Raw genomic sequence first — 20,740 nt, 5'->3', positions numbered from 1 at the left:
CTCTGAACCTGAGAACCTGACACGAGCTAATTGTTTCTGCAGCTCCTCCAAAAGGAAATCCCCTTTCCAACTCATCTTTCCAAGCAGAATACTGCTGCTTTGTGTGACAAACGCTTCCCCTCCCCCCTACTCGAGACCTCTGTGTGAGCTCAAATCAGGCTTCCAGATTTCACACAACTAGAATTTCATTCACCTTCCTTTTTTTCAAAGCTGTTGTAAGCCAGATAAGCAAACTTTTTTCTTTTGCTTTGCTTCTATTTTTTTTTAGCAGACAAGTTTATAAAAAAAAGAAAACGTGGCAGAATAAATGCTTCATAAAAGGATTGCTTTGCTCCTAACAGTATTAATTTCAGGAAGCACACTATGTTTAAAATAATCTGCAGCCTTATAGGGGTTGGGTAATTTTTTTTCCTCCCCTACCAGGAGGGTGAGAGATGCAACCCACCTACCCACACCCCTTATATGGCTCCCCCCATCCACACAGCTCTAGTGTTGAAACGCGCACTACCCTATGAAGTCATATAGAAAAAAATCCTAAGCAGAATTTACTTCGATATGGAGGCAGTCAGGAGTTTAGCAGGCATTACACCTCTGCTCAGTGCCTCTAGAAAACATAATAAAGCTCTCAATAGAATACAGGCCAATGAATGGCTCAAGAAACAAGATGCTTATATCTTACACCGACCTGCTCACATTCTTTTTCAATGAAACAAAACCATAGTTTCAGAGGTGGATGCTCAGTGGCAAGCGGACCTGGTGGATCTGTCAGCTTTGTCTTCTTTTAAATACGGATAAATACATACTGACGATAATCGACGTCTTATCGAAATATGATTGGGTCGTGTTTCTAAACACAAAAACCGGTTGTGAAATGGCCGAAGCCTTTGAAAAGGTATTTAGTTTAGGCTGCACACCTAAAAAAATACAAACAGATAAGGGTAAAGTATTTTTAAATAAACCTGTACAAGCATTACTGAAAAGAAAAAGAATCTGTCACTTGTGAACAACAATGATGTAAAAGTGGCTGTGGTAGAGAGGTTTAACCATACACTAAATTCTAAAATGTGGTGGTTTTTCACATCACACAACACTTTTCACTATGTAGGTGTATTGCAGGCCATGCTAAGTAGCTATAATCGGAGTTTCCACAGAACCGTAAGGGGTAAACCTATCAACGTTGACGCCTCTAAATTCTCTGCAGGTATGGAAAACGAACAATAGAGAGAATGCAAAACTAGAAATGACTGTCAGGTTTTCAAGGCAGAAACTAGGTTCGTAAGCCCTTGGACCACTGCTGGGCAGCGGCAGTGGCAGGCAAAACCACCCCACACCAGAGACAAGGCAGAACTCTGACAGAAACAGCTAGACTTCACCTGCACTTGACCACCCTTCCCCAGGAGTTGAGCCACTGGGTGCAGGCGGCCGGCAGGACTTACCGGACAGGGCAGGAAGTGGATACCAACTAGGCTGAACAGGGACTGAGGGTCAGAGGGGAAAGGAATATACAAGGGCAGCAAGGCAGGAAACTGGGCTAGGACTCACAGACAGACAATACTACACAAGGCAGGAAATGGACAAACTAAAGGACAGGAACTGAAAGCTGCCAAGCAGCCACTGAAAAACACTGACAGACAAGAGTCAGGACTGAAAGCTGCAGAGCAGCCACTAAGCAAGAACACAGACAAACAGAAACTAGACCAGGAATACAGACCAGGAACAAGACTAGGGAATAAGCAATAACCTAAGCTAAACTACACACAGACTAACTAGAACCGGACAAGAAACTACAACTACTACTACTTAACATTTCTAGAGCGCTACTAGGGTTACGCAGCGCTGTACAAAATACACAAAGAAGGATGGTCCCTGCTCAAAGGAGCTTACAATCTAAAGAACAAAATGTCATGTTGGGGCAGTCAAGATTTCCTGGGTAGAGGTGTAGAGGTTAGTTGCCAAAGGCGACATTGAAGAGGTGGGCTTTAAGCAGGGATTTGAAGATGGGCAGGGAGGGGGCCTGGCGTATGGGCTCGGGGAGTTTGTTCCACGCGTGGGGTGAGGCGAGGCAGAAAGGGCGGAGCCTGGAGTTGGCGGTGGTGGAGAAGGGTACTGAAAGGAGGGATTTGTCTTGAGAGTGGAGGTTACGGGTAGGAACGTAGGGGGAGATGAGGGTTGAGAGGTAAGGAGGGGCTGAAGTGCAACAAGCACACCAACATACCAGGGACCTTAGACGATGCAAAGCCAACACAGAGGTTTCCAGGTGGTTAATAAAGCCCATTAGCAACTGAAGTTCAAGCTGTAGAAATCACAAGGCAGCTATGGGTGCTGTTCAGGCACAAACAAGAAAAGCAAGTCTAGCAGCCCGGAAGATCCGGACCAGACTGGGCTAAAATCTGGAACGGGTGATAGTTCATAGCAGCTACCGGTTCTGACCACCAGAGGGTGAGGTGAGCACAGACAAAGAAACAGTCACCATCGTGACAACGACCATGAAACATTTTGCAAAAGGAAATTACGTAAGACCATCGAAAACAAAAGGTATTTTTCAAAAGGGGTACGAACAGACATGGACCAATGAGATATTTATAATCATGGATGTGTTAACTAGTGGGCAGAAGCCTGTTTACAAAATACAGGATTACAACGGCAAAGCCATTAAAGGTTCTTTTTACCCCAAAGAACTATTAAAAATCAACCCTAACACTAAAAAGGGTCTACTATATTGAAAAAGTTTTAGAAATAAAAGAAAGGGGTCAGAACAAAAAATGTCTAGTGAAATGGAGAGGGTGGCCTGAGAAATTTAACAGCTGGGTACAACAAGGTACATCTAAGGGGTGCACATGAGAACCAACATGGATGATGAAGAGTTCTACATTACAGGCCCTAGCAACGCCTCTGTGGCCATATTCCCGCAAAACACCAGTTCTAATTTTTTTTTTTTCCATATCATTTTATTGATAACATTGAACATATCATATCAAATAATGCGAACAATACATATAAAAAAATGTCATCAAGTTTATACATTTTCTCCCTCCTCCCCCCCCCCTCCCCGTTCCCACCCTCAATTATTCCGCTACAAGTTCTATTAACAATTCAATATCCTGCTTCTCACAACGGGTGTCAGGGTATCCCAGAACAGGAGCCAGGTTTTACAGAACTGGTCTCCCTTCTTTGAAGCTAAGTCTCCCACTTTTTTTTTTTCCAGCATACAGCATTGCATCATAGCACCGCGCCATTGCGGTGTTTCGGGTGGGTCTGGTTGTAACAATAGTTGTAATATGGTGCGTTTGCCCATCAAGATTACTCTTTTCAAGAATTCTTTAAGTCTCTCTGGTGACTTGCCGCAAATTTTATAGACATCAAATAATTGTCCCGGTGTTGGCTGCCAATGTATGTTCCACATTTGCGATACTTGATGTCCAAGTTTTATCCAGAAGGGCTTTACCCTTGGGCAGTACCAGAACATATGTCCCAAAGATGCCCCCACTGTTCCACATTTTGGGCAGTCATCTGTTGCTCTCAGAGTCGCCTTGTAGGCCCTGTGTGGTGATATATACAATCTCATGAGGAATTTGTAATGCATTTCCTGCCAGGTTACATTCTCCGTCACACTGTATACACCCTTTAAGCTCAGTTTTATCTGTTCTGGATCCGGTTTCCATCGGAGCTCCTGATGCCATTGTTGTGACACCTGCGCATAGTCAAGTGTTTCCTGTAACTCTCTTAAATGGTGGTGAAAGTATTTGAGTGGCACTTTTAATTGTGCTTCTAGGCCCAGCATCTCACTCATTGATTCCCATGTTTGTTGGGTAAGAGCCATGGCCGGCAACGTTCGTATATAATGTTTAAGTTGCAAATATTGAAAATAGTCTTTTTGTTTAAGTCCAAATTCTGTACACAGGGCCTGAAATGTTTTAATAACCCCTGTCTCCGACACTACTTGGAATAGATATTTAATACCACACATCTCCCATTTCCTAAACAACGCAGAGTTTCCTCCCTCCGGGAATGCTGAGTTACCTTTAATGGGTAGCAATGGGGACACCATACTATTCCATTTGTTTCTTTTACTCAACCATTTCCATGTTTTCCGCAAGGGGTTCAATAGAAATCTATATGGGCCCAGGTTTGGGAGTTCCCCTGGAGGGGCATGTAGCCAATAAGCAAATCCCATTGGGGCCATCAGCAAGGTTTCCACTTTCGTACAGGAGAAAAACTCTCTGGAACGAAACCAATCTGATAAATGTCTCAGGTTACAAGCAGTTGAAATAAGTTTTAAATTAAGCAGCCCTAGCCCTCCTTTTAGGCAAGGTCTCATAAGTTTATGTAACCCAATACGTGCGCGTTTTCCTTGCCACAGAAATGTTGTAAGGGTTTTTTTAAGCCACCTCTCCTCTTTATATCCCAATATAGCAGGGATCATCTGGAAAGTATATGTCCATTTGGGAAAAACAAACATGTTGTACATGGTGATTCTTCCCCTCAAAGACAAAGGTAGGCCCTGCCACCCCTGTAGAGCCCCCCTTGTATGCCTCATTAAGGGGTCTATATTTTCCTTATACAACTTTGTCAGATCCCTCGGTACCTTGACCCCTAGGTACTTAAGGGAGCCCCGGGCCCACTGAAAGGGAAAGGGACCTTCCCACTCCTCTTGCACTGTTTCTTGTACTGAAAGGGCCAGTGATTTTTGCAAGTTTAGTTGCAATCCTGAGTAAAACCCAAATTCGTCTATGACTTCTAGTAGGCGTTGGATTGAAGTTTTTGGTTGAGTAAGTGTGAGAAGCATATCATCAGCAAAAGCCAGGGTTTTAATTAGTGTCCCGTGAAGCGTAACTCCCTGTATGTCTGGGTCCAAAAGCATAGTACGCAATAACGGTTCTAAATATATGAGGAACAGCAAAGGGGATAGTGGACATCCTTGTCTGGTACCACGCTCCACTCCAAATGGCTTAGACCTGGTACCATTTATTAGCAGTTGTGCTGTGGTGTTTTTGTACAGTGTTTTTGTGGCCTTTAAAAACCAGCCATCTAAGCCCGTATATTCAAGTACTTGGAACATATAGTCCCAGTTAACTTTGTCGAATGCTTTGGCTGCATCTAGGCTAACCAATATGAGGGGATCCCCTGTAGCCTGCCCATATGCCACTGCCAATAGGGCTTTCCGTACCTGCTGAACTGCTTGACGGCCCTTAACAAACCCCACCTGGTGTTCTCCAATTAATACTGGCAAGTGGTGCATCAGTCTATTTGCTAAAATTCGGGATAGAATCTTTACATCAACATTAATGAGGGAGATGGGCCTATAGGATTCTACTTGCTCTTTGGGTTTGCCTGGTTTAGGAATTAGGGTGATCAACGCCTCATTCTCTCTGGGTGAAAAGGCTCCCCTGGCAACCACTGCTTCTAAATAGTCAGTTAACGCTCCACATAGTTGTGGTGTTAGCATTTTGTAATACTCATTGGAGAAGCCGTCCAATCCTGGCGCCGACCCTATTTGTAAGTTTTTTATTACTTTGAGTACTTCTTGTGTTTGTAGGGGTTTAGATAGTATTTGACTGGCTTCCTCTGGCAATCGTGGCATTTTTGCATCCTCTAAGTAATCTGTAGTCAGGGGGCCTTGGACCCTATTTTGGGAAGTATACATCTGTGTAAAATGCTCGTGGAATGCGTTTACTATGTCCTGTAACTGATTAAACTTATCTCCCTTGGCATTTTCAATCAAAGGGATAAATCGCTGTGTAGTAGTTGCTTTTGCCACCCTTGTCAATAATTTCCCAGACTTGTTCCCAAATCTTTGAAAATTCAGACGTCGCGCTATTAACTGTTTCTTTGTTTGCTCGTGTATCAGGGAGTTCAATGCTACTAAGGCTGCAGACATTGAGTCTCTATTAATTGTTGTTGGGTTACCCAAGTATTTCCTCTTGGCCTTTATATATGTTGTTTCTAGTTGTAATATTCCGGCTGCCAGGCGTTTTTTTCTAGCACACTGAAATGCTATTATTTCTCCCCTCATAACCGCCTTAGAGGCTTCCCAATATATTGTAGGATAATCACATGAAATCAAGTTTGTATCTTCATATAATTGCCATTTTTCTTGCATGTGTTCTAACAGTTGTTTATCTTGGTATAAATATGCAGGAAATCTCCATTTATTGCTTCCTCCACTACCCCCACCTATATTAATTTCCACCCATATCATGCTATGGTCCGATATTTCCATCGGGCCAATAGTGGCTTTCTGGACTTTAAAGAACCAGGGTTGTGAGATTAGTATGTAGTCAATTCTGGACCAGGAGGAATGTACTTTAGACTGATGTGTATAGTCTTTTGTTGTGGGGTGAAGGGTGCGCCACGGATCAATCAATTGGAGGTGTTTACAGAGCATTGGTATCCCCTTCCCCTTACCTGACCCGGGAATAGTTGTAGGTGAGGATCTATCTAGACTCGGGTCTAGTACTTGATTAAAATCTCCCGCCCATATCCAGGGGGCATCGCTGTACTGTAGTCCTAGTGTTATAAGGGACTGGAAGAAATTTGAGCTATAAGCATTTGGGGCATATATTGCACAGATGTAAAACTTTTGTCCTTGATAGTTTATTTGTAAGAGTACAAGTCGTCCCTCAGTGTCTCTATGGATTAGTTTTGTTGTGCAAGGTAATCCCTTACGAATAAGTATTGCTACCCCGCTCCTCCTATTACCCGAAGAGGAGAAGTGGCTTTCACCCACCCATCGCTGACATAATTTTTTGTGTTCTGAGTCGGATAATTTTGTTTCCTGTAAGCATGCAATATCTATACCTTGTCTCTTTATCTGTGTCAGAATTTTATATCGTTTTACAGGTGATGTGACTCCTGAAACATTCCATGATAGTATCTTAAGACCAGTTCGACTAATCTTTCCTGTATTTCATTGAAACTATTATGGTTAGCATCAAAATATTCCTCCGGGAGCCCAGCCTCCCCCAGGGGATATGTGGTTCAACCTGTGGGAAATTTTTCATTATCCCAAACACTCCATTTGTGAGAACAAACATTGTTAAGAACTTCTTCGCTATTTTATAACATGACTCCACTCCTATCTCTTCCCTCCCATCCTTACCCACCCCCCTCCCTCCCTCCCTCCCTGTATCTAACCCCCTTATCCCCCCCCTTTGCTCCCAGATTAACCCCGAGATGGAAAACCCCATCTAGGCAGAGTCACAACGTGCCGGTTCCCCACTCACTCCCAGGCCCAACAATGCTATAATAAACATATAAACTATGACCTCTATATAGAAAGTCTTTACAGTGCTGTTTGTCCCATCAAGACATTTCAATCAATTACATAATGTGCTCACCACCATGTGCTCAGAACTGGTTCAAGCCGGTGCTTCCTGGCTTTTCAGCTCTTTGTTAATGTATTGCCGTGCTAAGTGTTCTGATGTAAATGATATCCACTTCCCGTTTTCCATAATTTTTAGAGTGGCAGGGTAAAGCAGCATGAACCTGGTATTTTGTTCAATCAAAGTGGTACACACCGGGTGAAATTTCCTTCTCCTTTCTTGTATGCTGGCTGAGTAGTCTTGAAATATGCGGATCTGGGCACCTGCGTAATTAAGCGAATCTCTTTTCTGACGGAATCCCTGTAGGATTTCTTCTTTGTGAATATAATTGTGAATTTTTATAATTACCACTCTAGGTTTAGCTCCATTTAGGCGTGGTTTCCCCAGCCTATGTGCTCTTTCAATACATAGTGGACCTCTGCTGTCCGAGATAGCAAATTCTTTAGAAATCCAATTTTCAAGCAGCGTGCCCAGATTTTTATCAGGAATTGTTTCAGGCAGACCCACCAGCCTAAGATTACATCGTCTGGCTCTGTTTTCTAATTCATCCAACTTCTCCTCTTGGGCGGCCAGGCGTTTTTTTAGGTTGGAAAGTTCTGGCTCATGTTGTTGCCAAGTGTCTTCGATTTCAGAGACTCTCCTTTCCACCTCCGCGGTTCTGCTATTGATTTCTCCCAATCGGCTGTCCAGTTTCTCCAGCTTCCCCTCTAGTGTGAGGAATTGGGGCTCTAGCGCTGTGCCCACCGCCGCTACTAGTTGTGAGAGCTGTCTGGCGGTAAACTCAGCCTCGCGGCGATGCGGCCGCCATCTTGGATTCGCCGCTCATTACCAAGGTCTTTTCTTTTTCGTTTTTTGAGCTCTTCCTCGTGCTTCCAAGCGGCATGGGTACAAGAAATGGGTCCATGCACCTTCCACCACACTTTAACGGGACGAAATTAGTATATTTTGAGGTCAGTCAGTTTGTAGATCGCCGGGAGCGAGCGGGGTCCGCGGAGCAGCACCAAAACGTTGCTATCGCTCCAACTGCATCACGTGACTGACCACCAGTTCTAATTTTACAGTACGTTTAGCAAGACCTCTGGATCTACAAGGCCCTTGGGAAGTGGTTTTTTGGCGGAAATACAATACCCACACATGTGGGACAATGTTACAAAGACCAATTTTATGTCTTGATGATGTATAGTTACTGGATGAAACATTTGTGGTATGGAGAGTTTAATACTCGAGCGTGGACAGTTTAACAGAGGATATGAATGATGACATCGCCATTCGCTATGATAAGCAACCCCTGTTAATCTCTTATGACTCTGTTAGATGTAGAATCGTCATGAGAAATATAGGGGTACCAGCGCTCATCCGAGCAGACGAAGAATTAGCAATCATTTTAGGGTTAGAACCCAATGGTTTTACTAGTAGTGTGAGTTTGCCCGTTGACATCACTGCTGGTTTTAACACCTTGTACCTCCATACAGACATCGTGGAGCATCAGTTAGTAGCAGATCATTTTGTACTGCTGTTGCGTTGCGTACTGGTTAAAGGGAAAAGTAACAAGTTTGTCACCTCCACATATAATAAACCCCATTATGTCCCTGTGAAACAGAACCACATGCCTTTGAAATAACCACATACCTTTGAAATAAAGACAATTCAGAACAGGCATGTCTCATTTCGCTACGGGAAGCTGATCCTTAAGCTTCACTTGCGACCTCGGAAACTGTTTAATATGGTAGCTATTACAACTTATGGCGACCTGGCGGCGTACAGAGATTATTATGTAGCCCAGGTCAGTCACGGGCTCCCGGGCTTATATGGATCACCCGTTATGTATGGAGAGGGGATTGGCGGTGTGTTATGTAGTCTCTTTAGAAAAGCGCTACCGTTAATGAGAAGGGGCTTTGAGATTGTTAAACTGCACATGAAAAGCACTGCTAAAAACATAGCAAAGATATGATGGGTCATGTTACCATGGCCATTCTGAATAACATGAACAACAACCACCACAACAACGCTGAGCAGATGGACTAGCGGTCGTGCGAAAAGCCCTTACAAGAAAGAGAGGAGGACAAACGCTTTTAGAAGGACTGCCCAAGCCCCTTAAAAGAAAGGAACCGAATTGTGTAGCTTCTCAGAAGCCTAAGTGCAAGACTAAGAAGAGAGTCAATGCTATAAAGCCAGAAGATATATTTTGAGAAAAAAACATGGCTTTTGTGCACGACGGTTCGAAAGAATGCGTTAAATCAGAACTGGACATCTTTCAATTGTCACCCACACAAACCAGTATAAAAAAAAGCATTTATGTGGAAATACTGCCTTTATCAGTCTTATTGGAAACCGCACCACTTGAATTTTTCTTAGCCAGTCATGGTGAAGATTATTTGGATTTGAACATACGTTGTTGAATCTGACTTGTAAGATCACGAAAGAAGATGGAACGGATATCACAAGGGCGACCAAAGTGGCGCTTGTAAATTATCCGATAGCCTCCCTCTTCAGCCAGGTGGACTTCACGATCGAAGATGGGCTCATCAGTCAGAGCAACAACTGCTACCCTTATAGAACCCTCATAGAACAGCATCTCAATTACGGCGAAGGACCCCAGTTTACAAGCGGTCTGTTTTATAAAGACTCAGCCAGGAGCCATGAGTTGACAAACCCTGGCGGTCACAGTGTCGCAAAGGGCTCACTTTACAGCTGGTAGCTAGAAGGCAGAATTACAGCAATTACAGCTATCTGTTTTTCCAAGAAGAACTTCTGATCAACGGGGTAGATGTTAAGATAAAACTGAAGAGAAGTAAAGATGCCTTCTGTTTAATGAGCGGGGATGCTGACGAATACTACATTGTTGTTCGTAAAGAGAGCAAATGTATCACCAGAGTGAACGTTACCAACCAGGAAAACCTCTTTCTGGGCCAGTTGTCTTAACTCATCATCCTGCAGGTTTGTGAACAATGACGTCTATAGTGGGTCCTACGGTAAAAATCCTTTTAATTTTCAACATTACAATATCAACTTTGCCGTTCTGTACGTGGATGGCTAACAAATGCGGGGAAAACCTCTTCAACCGGACTTTGAACATGGTCATTGCGTGACAGAACACATGCAGCTGGTGCAAGTGACCGGTAAACATATGAAAGACACCCCCTCCGAAGGTACACCACCTTGTAGTGGTGGAGGGGCTTCTGTGTTTCAATGACTCAGAGGGCTATGCTAAAGGATTACCCATATCAGACAGGCCTCTGAGGAGAAACCAAAGAGTGTCCCAAACTAGGGAGAGTGGAAAGATGGTGACCTGAAGCTCGAACGCTCAACGACCCAGCTGTCCTCTGAAGTTCTGTTTTTGTTTACTTGAAATTTCCTCTCTGCATTTGCAGTTACCTTAACTGAGAGGAAGGGGACAATGGGGGGTCAGCCGCCGATGACCAGCGTTTTGCCCCCTGTGCAGCAAGTGTGGGACCGCTGCGCGACGAGCTGCCCACAGATGATTGGGTTGATTAGTCCTTTGATTAGCACTGGCGAAGGAGCGTTGATGCTCTTGGACCTGGAAACAACTTCATCGCTCCCGAGTGGAGGAGTAAGTTAGGAGTGTATGCTGAAACGGAAGTCGTTTACAGCTGAACCCGAGTCGGCAGTGCCACTCCTAAACCCGTAAGAGCTATCAGCTTGGAGTTTTTGGCTCCCGTGGAGGTTACACTGAATATCATCTGGAAGGCACTCCAGGACTTAACGGTGGTAGTAAATAATTTTGCTTCAGATATAATCTTATTAGTGAACCACATGGATAATCAAATCGAATCCTTTGAGAATGAAAAACTGATACAGCAAATGAAGTTCTATAGGAGAAGGAAATGGTTAAGATTTTGAAAATGATAATAGATCAGAAAAATGTGAACAAAATGAATATTATTACAGATGATTAATATCGAGATTGTTGTTTTCCCAGAGTTCCAGGTATGACTCCTAAAGTTTTTTCCTCTGAAATGATCTCTCTTAGTATATTAATTCAAAAGGAGTGAAGCCTGTGAAACTGGGATTACCTTAATCAGTGGGAATTGGATTAGAGATTCAAGTGTTTGTATTGTTAAATAATTTCTGGTTTTAAAAGAGAAAAAAATGAAATTGGGTGTATTATTTCCACTAATATTGGACAATAAGTATGTTTCCAACGAAATTAATTGACTATACACCGTCTTGGGTTTGAAGAAGCCAACCAGACGATCAATGTGGAATAATGATTCAGATAAATAATAACTGGGAATAATCAGGTTAATACCACGTTTTCTTTGTTTATTGTTGTTTAATTGATCTCCTTGTCTTGTTTCACTCTCCATATTTATTTTGTGGTCTAAGAAAGATAAAAATTGTATATAATCCATTTATCAAGTTGAGATTGTTTTCCTCTAATATTGTATTAATGTACAGTCATCTCTGTATTACTGTTTGCAAGTGACCCTTGTAAAATGAAAAATTATAAATAAATGATTAAAAAAAAAACATATGAACGACAGTACTTTGATGATTGACAGTATGGAGTTTTACAGAGGTAACACTTTGCTGGCTCTTGATCTGTTACCTAACCAGGAATGCACAGATAACTACTCCTTGATCAAAACCCAAATGCTCTGCCCCATACCATATATACGATCATCTATGGGGTGTTTGACAATGTAATAGAAGTTAACCCGTGAAGAAACGTCTCAGTACAGATTTATCGTTTGTTGAAGGAGGACCCATATGCCACAGAATCATTTTTAGACGTTTTACCCAGTGATCAGTTACTCAGGCAGCACTTGCCGTGGAGACCTTTAGTGTTAGTGGTAAATAACCACCCATACGACCAGCCTTGTGAGCATTGGTTAGCCATCTACCTGTCTCAGAATGGCGTTGGTGAGTTTTTTGATTCTTATGGACAACCCCCTGATAGTTTATTGTTTCCTAGTAGTATTATGGACTTTTTACAAAGCACTGTGAAACTACTGTGTACCACAACACTCAGTTACAACACCCTCTATCAATTACCTGTGGTCATCACTGTGTGTTTTTCTTACACATGGGGGGAGCCATATAAAAGGGAGTGGGGAGGTGGGTTGCATCTCTCAAGCTCCTGGCAGGGGAGGAAAAAATTACCCAACCCCTGTAAGGCTACAGATTATTTTAAATATTGTATGCTTCCTAAAATGAATACTGTTAGGGGTAAAGTAATCCCTTTATAAAGCATTTATTCTGCCACTTTTATTTTTTTAAACTTGTCTGCTAAAAGAAAATAGAAGCAAAGCAAAAGAAAAAAGTTTGCTTCTCTGGCTTTGAAAAAAAGGAAGGTGAACGGGGTTCTGGCTGTGTGATGTCTGGAAGCCTGATTTGAGCTCACAAAGAGGTCTCGAGTAGGGGGGAGGGAGAAGGTTTGTCACACAAAGCAGCAGAGTTCTGCCTTGAGAGATGAGCTGGAAAGGGGATTTCCTTTCGGAGGGGCTGCAGAAACAATTAGCTCGGCTACAAGCTGATCTTACACAGACAACCTCTGTATAAAAAAGCACTTTTTCTGCTCATACTATCCCTGTGGTTTAAAATTCACAGACCAGGATACGGCTGTGTGTGTGTGTGTGCGCGCGCATGCTGCAGGGCATGATCTCACACAGTTCCCTCTTGAAAACAGGAAGGGGCCAGCTATTAAAGGCATATCCCACAGGCTTCTGCCCCTGTGTGAAGGGATCTGAATGTGTAACGAGTCAGACCCCTACGGTTTCTTATGTAAGCTAAAAGCAAAGAAAAGGAGGACGATTGGTCTATTCTTTTGTTTTGAAACCTAAAACAACTGTCATTCAGTAAAAACAGCTTTAAAAGTAAGCAAAAGGTATCCTTTTGAAAGAAAAAAAATATAAGAAAAAGAAAACAAAAATGTTTATTTTCTTTCATGTGAGAAAAAAAGGTTAAGCTAAGCATGTGCGAGGCTGTAGGGGGTGGTGCTGGAGTTTTTTTTTTACATCAATTCCCGTCACAAGACTCCATCCAAGATGGCGGCTAGTAGTGGAAACAGGAAGTGATGTGATCCATACAGTAGTGGCAGCCATCTTGAAAAAGGAGCATGGCTGTGACATCACTTCCTGTGATCTCATCAAAAGGAGTGGTGTTCAGCAGACGGGGCTATGCAAATAAGGTGGGTTAAGGGTCATGGTTATGCAAAAGAGGTGGGGGTTGGGTGGGGTCAATATATTATATTCAGTGATGTCATCCAAGGCGGCATGGAGTGGATGTGGATTGGGCATTGGGCAGTGACATCATCAAAGGGGGTGGGGAGTGGGCATGGCTTGGGTGTGTCCTCACTTTTGATTGGCTGAAAACCCGGGTGTGTCACCTGTCAAAGTAAATTAATTTTGACAAATTCAGGTGAGGTATACTACTGACCAGTTCTGGAGACTTTAGGTTATCAATAGAAATCAAACAAAATAAAACATGGAAAAGAAAATAAGATGATACCTTTTTTATTGGACATAACTTAAGTTATAACTTAAGTTATGTCCAATAAAAAAGGTATCATCTTATTTTCTTTCCCATGTTTTATTTTGTTTGATTTCTATTGATAACCTTTAAGAGTGGACTAACACGGCTACCACACCTCTCTACTGGAGACTTCAGGAAATACCAAAATCTTAGAGTCCAAACAGCTAACAGATCTAAACTTGAAGTAAAGCTTAAGCACTCAAATGTTATCAGGCTCCAAGGCATAGATGACTAATAGAGTCCCTTTAGATCAAGGTTCCAATTGTAATTCTTCTAGCAAGCCATCAATAGAAATTTCTATTGATAACCTTAAGAGTGGACTAACACGGCTACCACACTCCTCTATTCTAGCAAGCCAGAAACATCTACTCTGTCTCCAATTAACTCCTCTTTAACTTGCATAGAACGTTTAGGCAAATACCGAACAGCTCTTGTTATTTGTGGAACAGACTCAGCTGGATTCTGTTATACTTCTTTATAATATCTTCTAGTGGGAATACTAAACCAGAGCAGGGGAAGTTCAAACATTTCAAAGTCTCAGCACAGTTCTCAAAACTTTCCAACTTACAGTATGCCAGTCCCAGATCTTTAATTAAGACACTATCATATTTCCTCAGATCTTCCAATTGAGATTCTATCCCATCTACCTTTTCCCATGCCCATAAATGTCTCAGTAACTAAGTCCACTTGCTCTTGGAATCCGACAGATACCCAGACAACAAAATATCTTTCACAATGGATCTGTACATTACCGAGATAGTAGATCAAATGTTCCTGAAAGTAACGGTAGACACTGAGCTGAAGTAAAATTCCCTAATGATAAACAGATTACAATAACAGATAGCCTGACTCACATTTCCAACACAGTGATATTAATCTGACCCCCAGCCATAGGCAGATATAGGTTGGAAGCCTTGGCATTCATTTCATCCAATACAGAGCAGGAATAAGATTGTCCTTGATTTTTGTTTGCATTTCACAGGTTGGATTACCTCTGATAAATATATTTATTGAAACATGGCTATGTTGGAGTTTTATGGGTTTTAATTTGAATTTTTTTGTTTTAATAAATTGTTCTTTTTAATTGGTGCTGTTGCTCCCTTCTTGATCCATGGTGCCACTGCACTCAGAATACTGTGTGCATGTCAGGTTTCCCTCTCTCAAAAAGGATAAAGCAAAACTAGGTAAAAGTACAGAGGAGGACAACCAAAATGATTAAGGGAATGGAAAAGGAATAGAAAAGATCTCTTCAGTTTGGAGAAGAGATAGCTGACAGGAGACACGATAGAAGTCTGTAAAATCAAGAATGGAACTAAAACAGGTAAATAGGGAATGGCTGTTTACTCTCCATGGAACTACATTGGTAACATATATAAAACATCTTGGAGAAGCTATCTGTTCACCCAACATACAATTAATATGTGTAATTTGTATTTGTTGCCTGAAAAAGTGGAGTAAAAAAATCACATATCTTTATTAGCCATATAAGCTTGGGAAATTCACTGCTTATTCAAGGAATGAGCAAAAATGAATGGTCTTTTCCTTGGGATCCTGTCAGTTACTTGTGATCTCTGTTAAACTGTTAGAGACAGGATGTCAGTCTTTGCTCTGACCCAATATTTCACATATTCTTTTGATTTACTTTTGATTTACAGCTGGGGTATATATTTTACAGGGGGGACAGGAGATACAGGATAGACCAGCTCTTTTCTTTCTTCTGTAATCTACTAGTAAATAAGGCCCGTTTCAGAGACAAATGAAACGGGCGCTAAGCAAGGCTTTCCTGGGAGTGTGTTTACTTGAGAGAGTGTGTGTGAGAGTGACTGTGCAAGTGTGTGTGTGTGACAGAGAGAGAGTGTGTGTGTGTGTGTGACAGAGAGAGAGTGTGTGTGTGTGTGACAGAGAGTGTGTGCGAGTGTGTATGTGAGACACAGTGACTGTGAGAGAGAGTGTGTTGCACACAGATACACTGTGTGTGAGAGAGAGTGTGCGAGAGTATGTGTGCAATACACAGACTCTCTGTGAGTGCAAGAGAGTGTATTTGAGGGAGTTTGTGAGACCAAGAGTGTGTGTGAGAGAGACTGTGTGAGAGAGAGAAAGACACTGACTGTGAGAGAGTGTGTGTATACCTCCCCCCTCCCTCTGTGGTCTCAGGACCCCCTCCCCCCTCTGAGGTCTGAGGACCCCCTCCCCCCCCCGTGGTTTCAGGACTCCCTGCCTCTCCCCCCTTCTGCGTGGTTTGCAGCACCGTGCGAGTGTGTGTGTGTGTGACAGAGAGAGAGTGTGTCTGTGAGACTGATAGTGTGTGTGCGAGGCAGAGAGTGTGTGCGATTCTGCTGTCTCCCCCTGCCCCCCTGCAGCCACCCAGCGTTTCTGCTCTCTCTCCTGCTCCCCCCCAGTCACCCAGCGAATCTGTTCTCTTCCCTGCCCCCCCTACAGCCACCCATTGATTCTGCTGTTTCCCTTGCCCCCCCTTCAGCCACCCAGCGATTCTGGACTGTCCCCTGCCCCCCCCCCCAGCGATTCTGCTGTCTCCCCTGCCCCCCTTGAGCCACCCAGCGAATCTGCTCTCTTCCACGCCCCCCTTGCAGCCACCCAGCGATTGTGCTGTGCCCCTGCCCCCCCCCCCATCTTCTTCCTCTGCATCCACCCAGCAATTGTGCTCTCTCCCCTGCCCCTCCTTCAGCCACCTATCGGTTTTCCTCATCTCTCTTCTCTCTATTTAAAACGCACCTCCAGCGTTCTTTTGAAGCCTCCAAAATTTCCAAGGTTTGTGTAGTGGTGTAGATCGATGTCTGCCCCGCCCTCGCGTCAAACGTGATGACGTCGAGGGCTTCATCTCTCTTCTCTCTATTTAAAACGCACCTCCAGCGTTCTTTTGAAGCCTCCAAAAGTTCCAATGTTTGTGTAGTGGTGTAGATCGATGTCTGCCCCGCCCTCGCGTCAAACGTGATGACGTCGAGGGCATAGCAATGCGATTGGTTGAGTGCCATTGCTCCGCCCTCGACGTCATCATGTTTGACGCGAGTGCGGGGCAAACATTCATGGGTGCATTTTGATCTACACCACCATGGATTTAGAATGTTGGGACTTATGGAGGCTTCATTAGAACGTTGGAGGTGCGTTTTATATATAGAGAGATGTTATTTTGCCCAATATAAAGTCATTATGGGACATGGTAAAGGATATAGACTTCTCATATTTTTAGGAACACACCTGTCTCCACTCTGCTTCTGATCTATGTTGGTATCCAAGCAAATGGCACATTCCATGCGCAGCAGTCACCTGACATAAAAAGAGACAATAAATTGAATAGAAAGTTGGCATGTCATGTTCTGTGAGGCAAATATAAAAGAACAGCCAGCATCAAAAAAAGAAGTCACCATGGACCATGCTGCACATAAACAAAACAGCCAGTGGATTGGTAAGTGCTATAGTTTTGCACCATAAATAGAACCCACTGGGGGGTGGGTCACGTGATGCTACACAATTAGAAGTCACTGGAAGTAGGTGGTGTGCATCTGTGCACACAATTTGCCTTTCCTGACGTGTACTGAATATTTGTTGTGGATAGGACACTGAGGGGGTCTTTTGCTAAGGCGCGCTAGCGTTTTTAACGTGCGCTAATATTTAGGGCACACTAAACGTTCAAGACGTCCATATATTCCTATAGATGTCTCTAATGTTTAGTACGTCCTAAATATTAGTGCATGCTAAAAATGCTAGAGCACCTTAGTAAAAGAGGCCCTGAATACTAAAGCTACTGGGATGGGAGGACACACATTGACAACTTCACACAAACATGACAATTTCATTAGCTGTCTTCCCTTTAGAAAACAGCCTAAAAATAGGAGCCAGCCATAAATAGTAGAGATGAGGCATAGCAAGCCCCAAGTTTAACATGGCTCAACAAAACCAGGGAAAATAGTCATCAAAATAACATGTGAATATGGAGAAGTCCGCAGATGAATGACTCATCCGTGCCATGGTCATTCATGGTCAGCCCCAGCCTCTTCAGCCTATCCTGATAGGGAAGTCGTCCCATCCCCTGTATCATCTTTGTCGCCCTTCTCTGCACCTTTTCCAATTTTGCTATGTCTTTTTTGAGGTGCAGCAACCAGAATTGAACACAATACTCAAGGTACGGTCGCACCATGGAGCGATACAACGGCAGAATAATATCCTCATTTTTGTTTTCAATCCCTTTCCTAATGATACCCAACATTCTATTTGCTTTCCTAGCCGCAGCAACACACTGAGCAGAAGTTTTCAACGTATCATCAACGATGACACTTAGATCCCTTTCTCGGTCCATGACTCCCAACGCTGAACCTTGCATGACGTAGTTATAGTTTGGGTTCCTCTTTCCCACATGCATCACTTTGCACTTGTTCACATTAAATGTCATCTGCCATTTAGACGCCCAGTCTCGTAAGGTCCTCTTGTAGTTTTTCACAATCTTCCCACGATTTGACTACTTTCAATAACTTTGTGTCATCGGCAAATTTGATTACCTCACTAGTTACCCCCATCTCTAGGTCATTTATGAATATGTTAATAAGCAGAGGTCCCAGCACCGATCCCTAGGGGACCCCGCTAACTACCCTTCTCCATTGCAAATATCGACCTTTTAATCCTACTCTCTGTTTCCTATCTTTCAACCAGTTTTTAATCCACAGTAAGACACTATCTCCGATCCCATGTCCCTCTAATTTCCTTGGTAGTCAATTTCAGACATGATTTTTGTTACATTGGAGTCATTGGATTCCAATATACCTCAAGCAGCTGCTTTAAATATTTTGTATGAGACTTTACAATGAAGACCTCTCGACACACGAGTTCCTACTAATTTTTTGATTGAATTGGCTAATTTTGTTTTATGTCGGAATTATTTTGCTTTTGGTACACAGATTTATTTACAAGGTCAAGGAGTTGCCAAGGGAACAGCTCCAGCTCCTAGCGTGGCTAATTTGTATGTGAGCATCTTTGAGTATTTACATTTCTGTACCTCAATATGGTACAGATACATGAGTGTGGTATCAATTTATAGATGATGTTTTCTCGATATGGACAGCTTCAGAAAACCAGATTGAACAATTTACTGACTGGCTCAATTCAATGGATAATCATTTGAGATTTACTATAAATTACAACAATCAGACTATTTCATTTTTAGACACCCTTGTATTTAAAGATGGCTGTACTATCAGTAGTTCAGTATATCGCAAGCCTATGGATCCTAACACTTTGCTACGATTTATGAGTCACCATCCACTTTGATTAAAAAATTACTTACCTGTAGGTCAATTCTTGGGATTGCGAAGAATTGGTACTACAGATGTAGCATTTAAACAAGCAGCTGAAATTTTGTCTACCAGACTCATAGAATGGGGTATACTCAGCAAAGTATTAATCGGGTTTATAAACAGACTTGGGTTGCTCACAGATCTCTACTACTTTTAGACAAGCCCAGAGAAATAATGGATAAATTTGCTTGTGTATTGATTTATTCAGTTTTGGCTCCTAAAATTGCCCACATTGTTTCAAAACATTGAGAAGTTTTATCTTTTCTTTCTGTGTTTCAAGGATACCCTTGGTTATCAATAGAAATCAAACAAAATACAACATGGAAAAGAAAAGAAAATGATACTTTTTTATTGGACATAACTTAATACATTTCTTGATTAGCTTTCGAAGGTTGCCCTTCTTCGTCAGATCGGAAATAAGCAAATGTGCTAGCTGACAGTGTACATAAGTGAAAACATTCAAGCATTACTATGACAGTCTGACAGGGTGGGAGGATGGGGGTGGGTAGGAGGTATGCATGGGGACATCAAAGCTTATCATTGATATTCTAACAGGATGGGTGTGGATAGGTGAGGGGTGGTGAGAAATACAGCTTTATGGTTTATAATGGGCTAGGAACCCCAGATCCTTGTTAAGTCCTTTCTGTTGGGTGTTAAAATATTCAATCATTCTGACTTCAAAGGTCTTACGTTCTTGTATGGTTTTAAAGTTACCTTTGAGGATTCTCACTGTGAAATCACTGGTACAGTGTCCTGGTCCTGTAAAATGTTGACCAACAGGCGTGGGAACCCTGCTGGCTAAGTGCTTTGAAAATATGCCTCAAGGTTTCACACATTTCAACATCCACATCATAGTGAACATTTTCTTCGTGATGGATGTTGCATGGTCTTCAAGGGATAAGTATTTATCCAATGTAACTCCAAGGACTTTCAGATTGTTGGATATAGGAATTGTGACATCAGGAGTAGTGAGAGTAGTTTGATGGTATTTGGAATATTGGGAAGAGAGGATTAGGCATTAAGTTTTGTCTTTATTCAGTTTCATTTTTAACGCGTTGGCCCAAGAACTTAGGATATTCATTCCATTGGTAATTTTGTTGGAAATTTCTGCCAGGTCAGATTTGAAGGGAATGAATACGGTGACGTTGTTAGCATAGATAAAAGGGTTGAGACCATGTTTGGAAAGGGAATCATCATAAGGTTGAATAGAATAGGGGAGAGAGGAGAACCTTGAGATACACCGCAATCTGATGACCATGGAGATGATATTGCTGTAGATGACTTGACTCGATAGGATCTAGAGGTAATAAAGCCTTCAATCCATTTTATAACATTGCCACCAATTCCCAACTTATCCAGAAGTCTAGTAAGAATACAATGGTCGACCATATTCAAAAGCATGGATTAATGAGATACAGCCAACATGGATTTAGTGAAGGGAAATCTTGCCTCACCAATTACATTTCTTTGTAGATAAAGTTGAGCTGGTTGATATTGTGTATCTGGATTTTCAAAATGCATTTGACAAAGTACCTCATGAAAGACTCCAGAAGAAATTGGAAAGTCACGGGATAGGAGGCAGTGTCCTATTGTGGATTAAAAACTGGTTAAAAACGT

The 20,740-nt window shown here is 42.5% G+C and overlaps 1 protein-coding gene across 4 annotated transcripts in view; it reads right to left on the bottom strand.

Annotated features, from left to right (window-relative positions):
• YBEY (ybeY metalloendoribonuclease) overlaps positions 1-20,740 on the bottom strand; it is a 383,228-nt gene that overhangs the window by 265,160 nt on the left and 97,328 nt on the right. For 3 of the 4 annotated variants that reach the window (XM_030210679.1, XM_030210681.1, XM_030210680.1), the window contains exon 4: positions 17,034-17,102. The exons of the other annotated variant lie outside the window; for it this stretch is intronic. In XM_030210679.1, the coding sequence (XP_030066539.1) occupies positions 17,034-17,102 (69 nt within the window). The remainder of the gene's footprint in view (positions 1-17,033; positions 17,103-20,740) is intronic. 4 annotated transcript variants of the gene reach the window in all.

Source organism: Microcaecilia unicolor, chromosome 7 (assembly GCF_901765095.1).
Source record: "Microcaecilia unicolor chromosome 7, aMicUni1.1, whole genome shotgun sequence".
NCBI classification, from domain to species: domain Eukaryota; kingdom Metazoa; phylum Chordata; class Amphibia; order Gymnophiona; family Siphonopidae; genus Microcaecilia; species Microcaecilia unicolor.
This window is presented reverse-complemented; position numbering and strand designations above follow the sequence as displayed.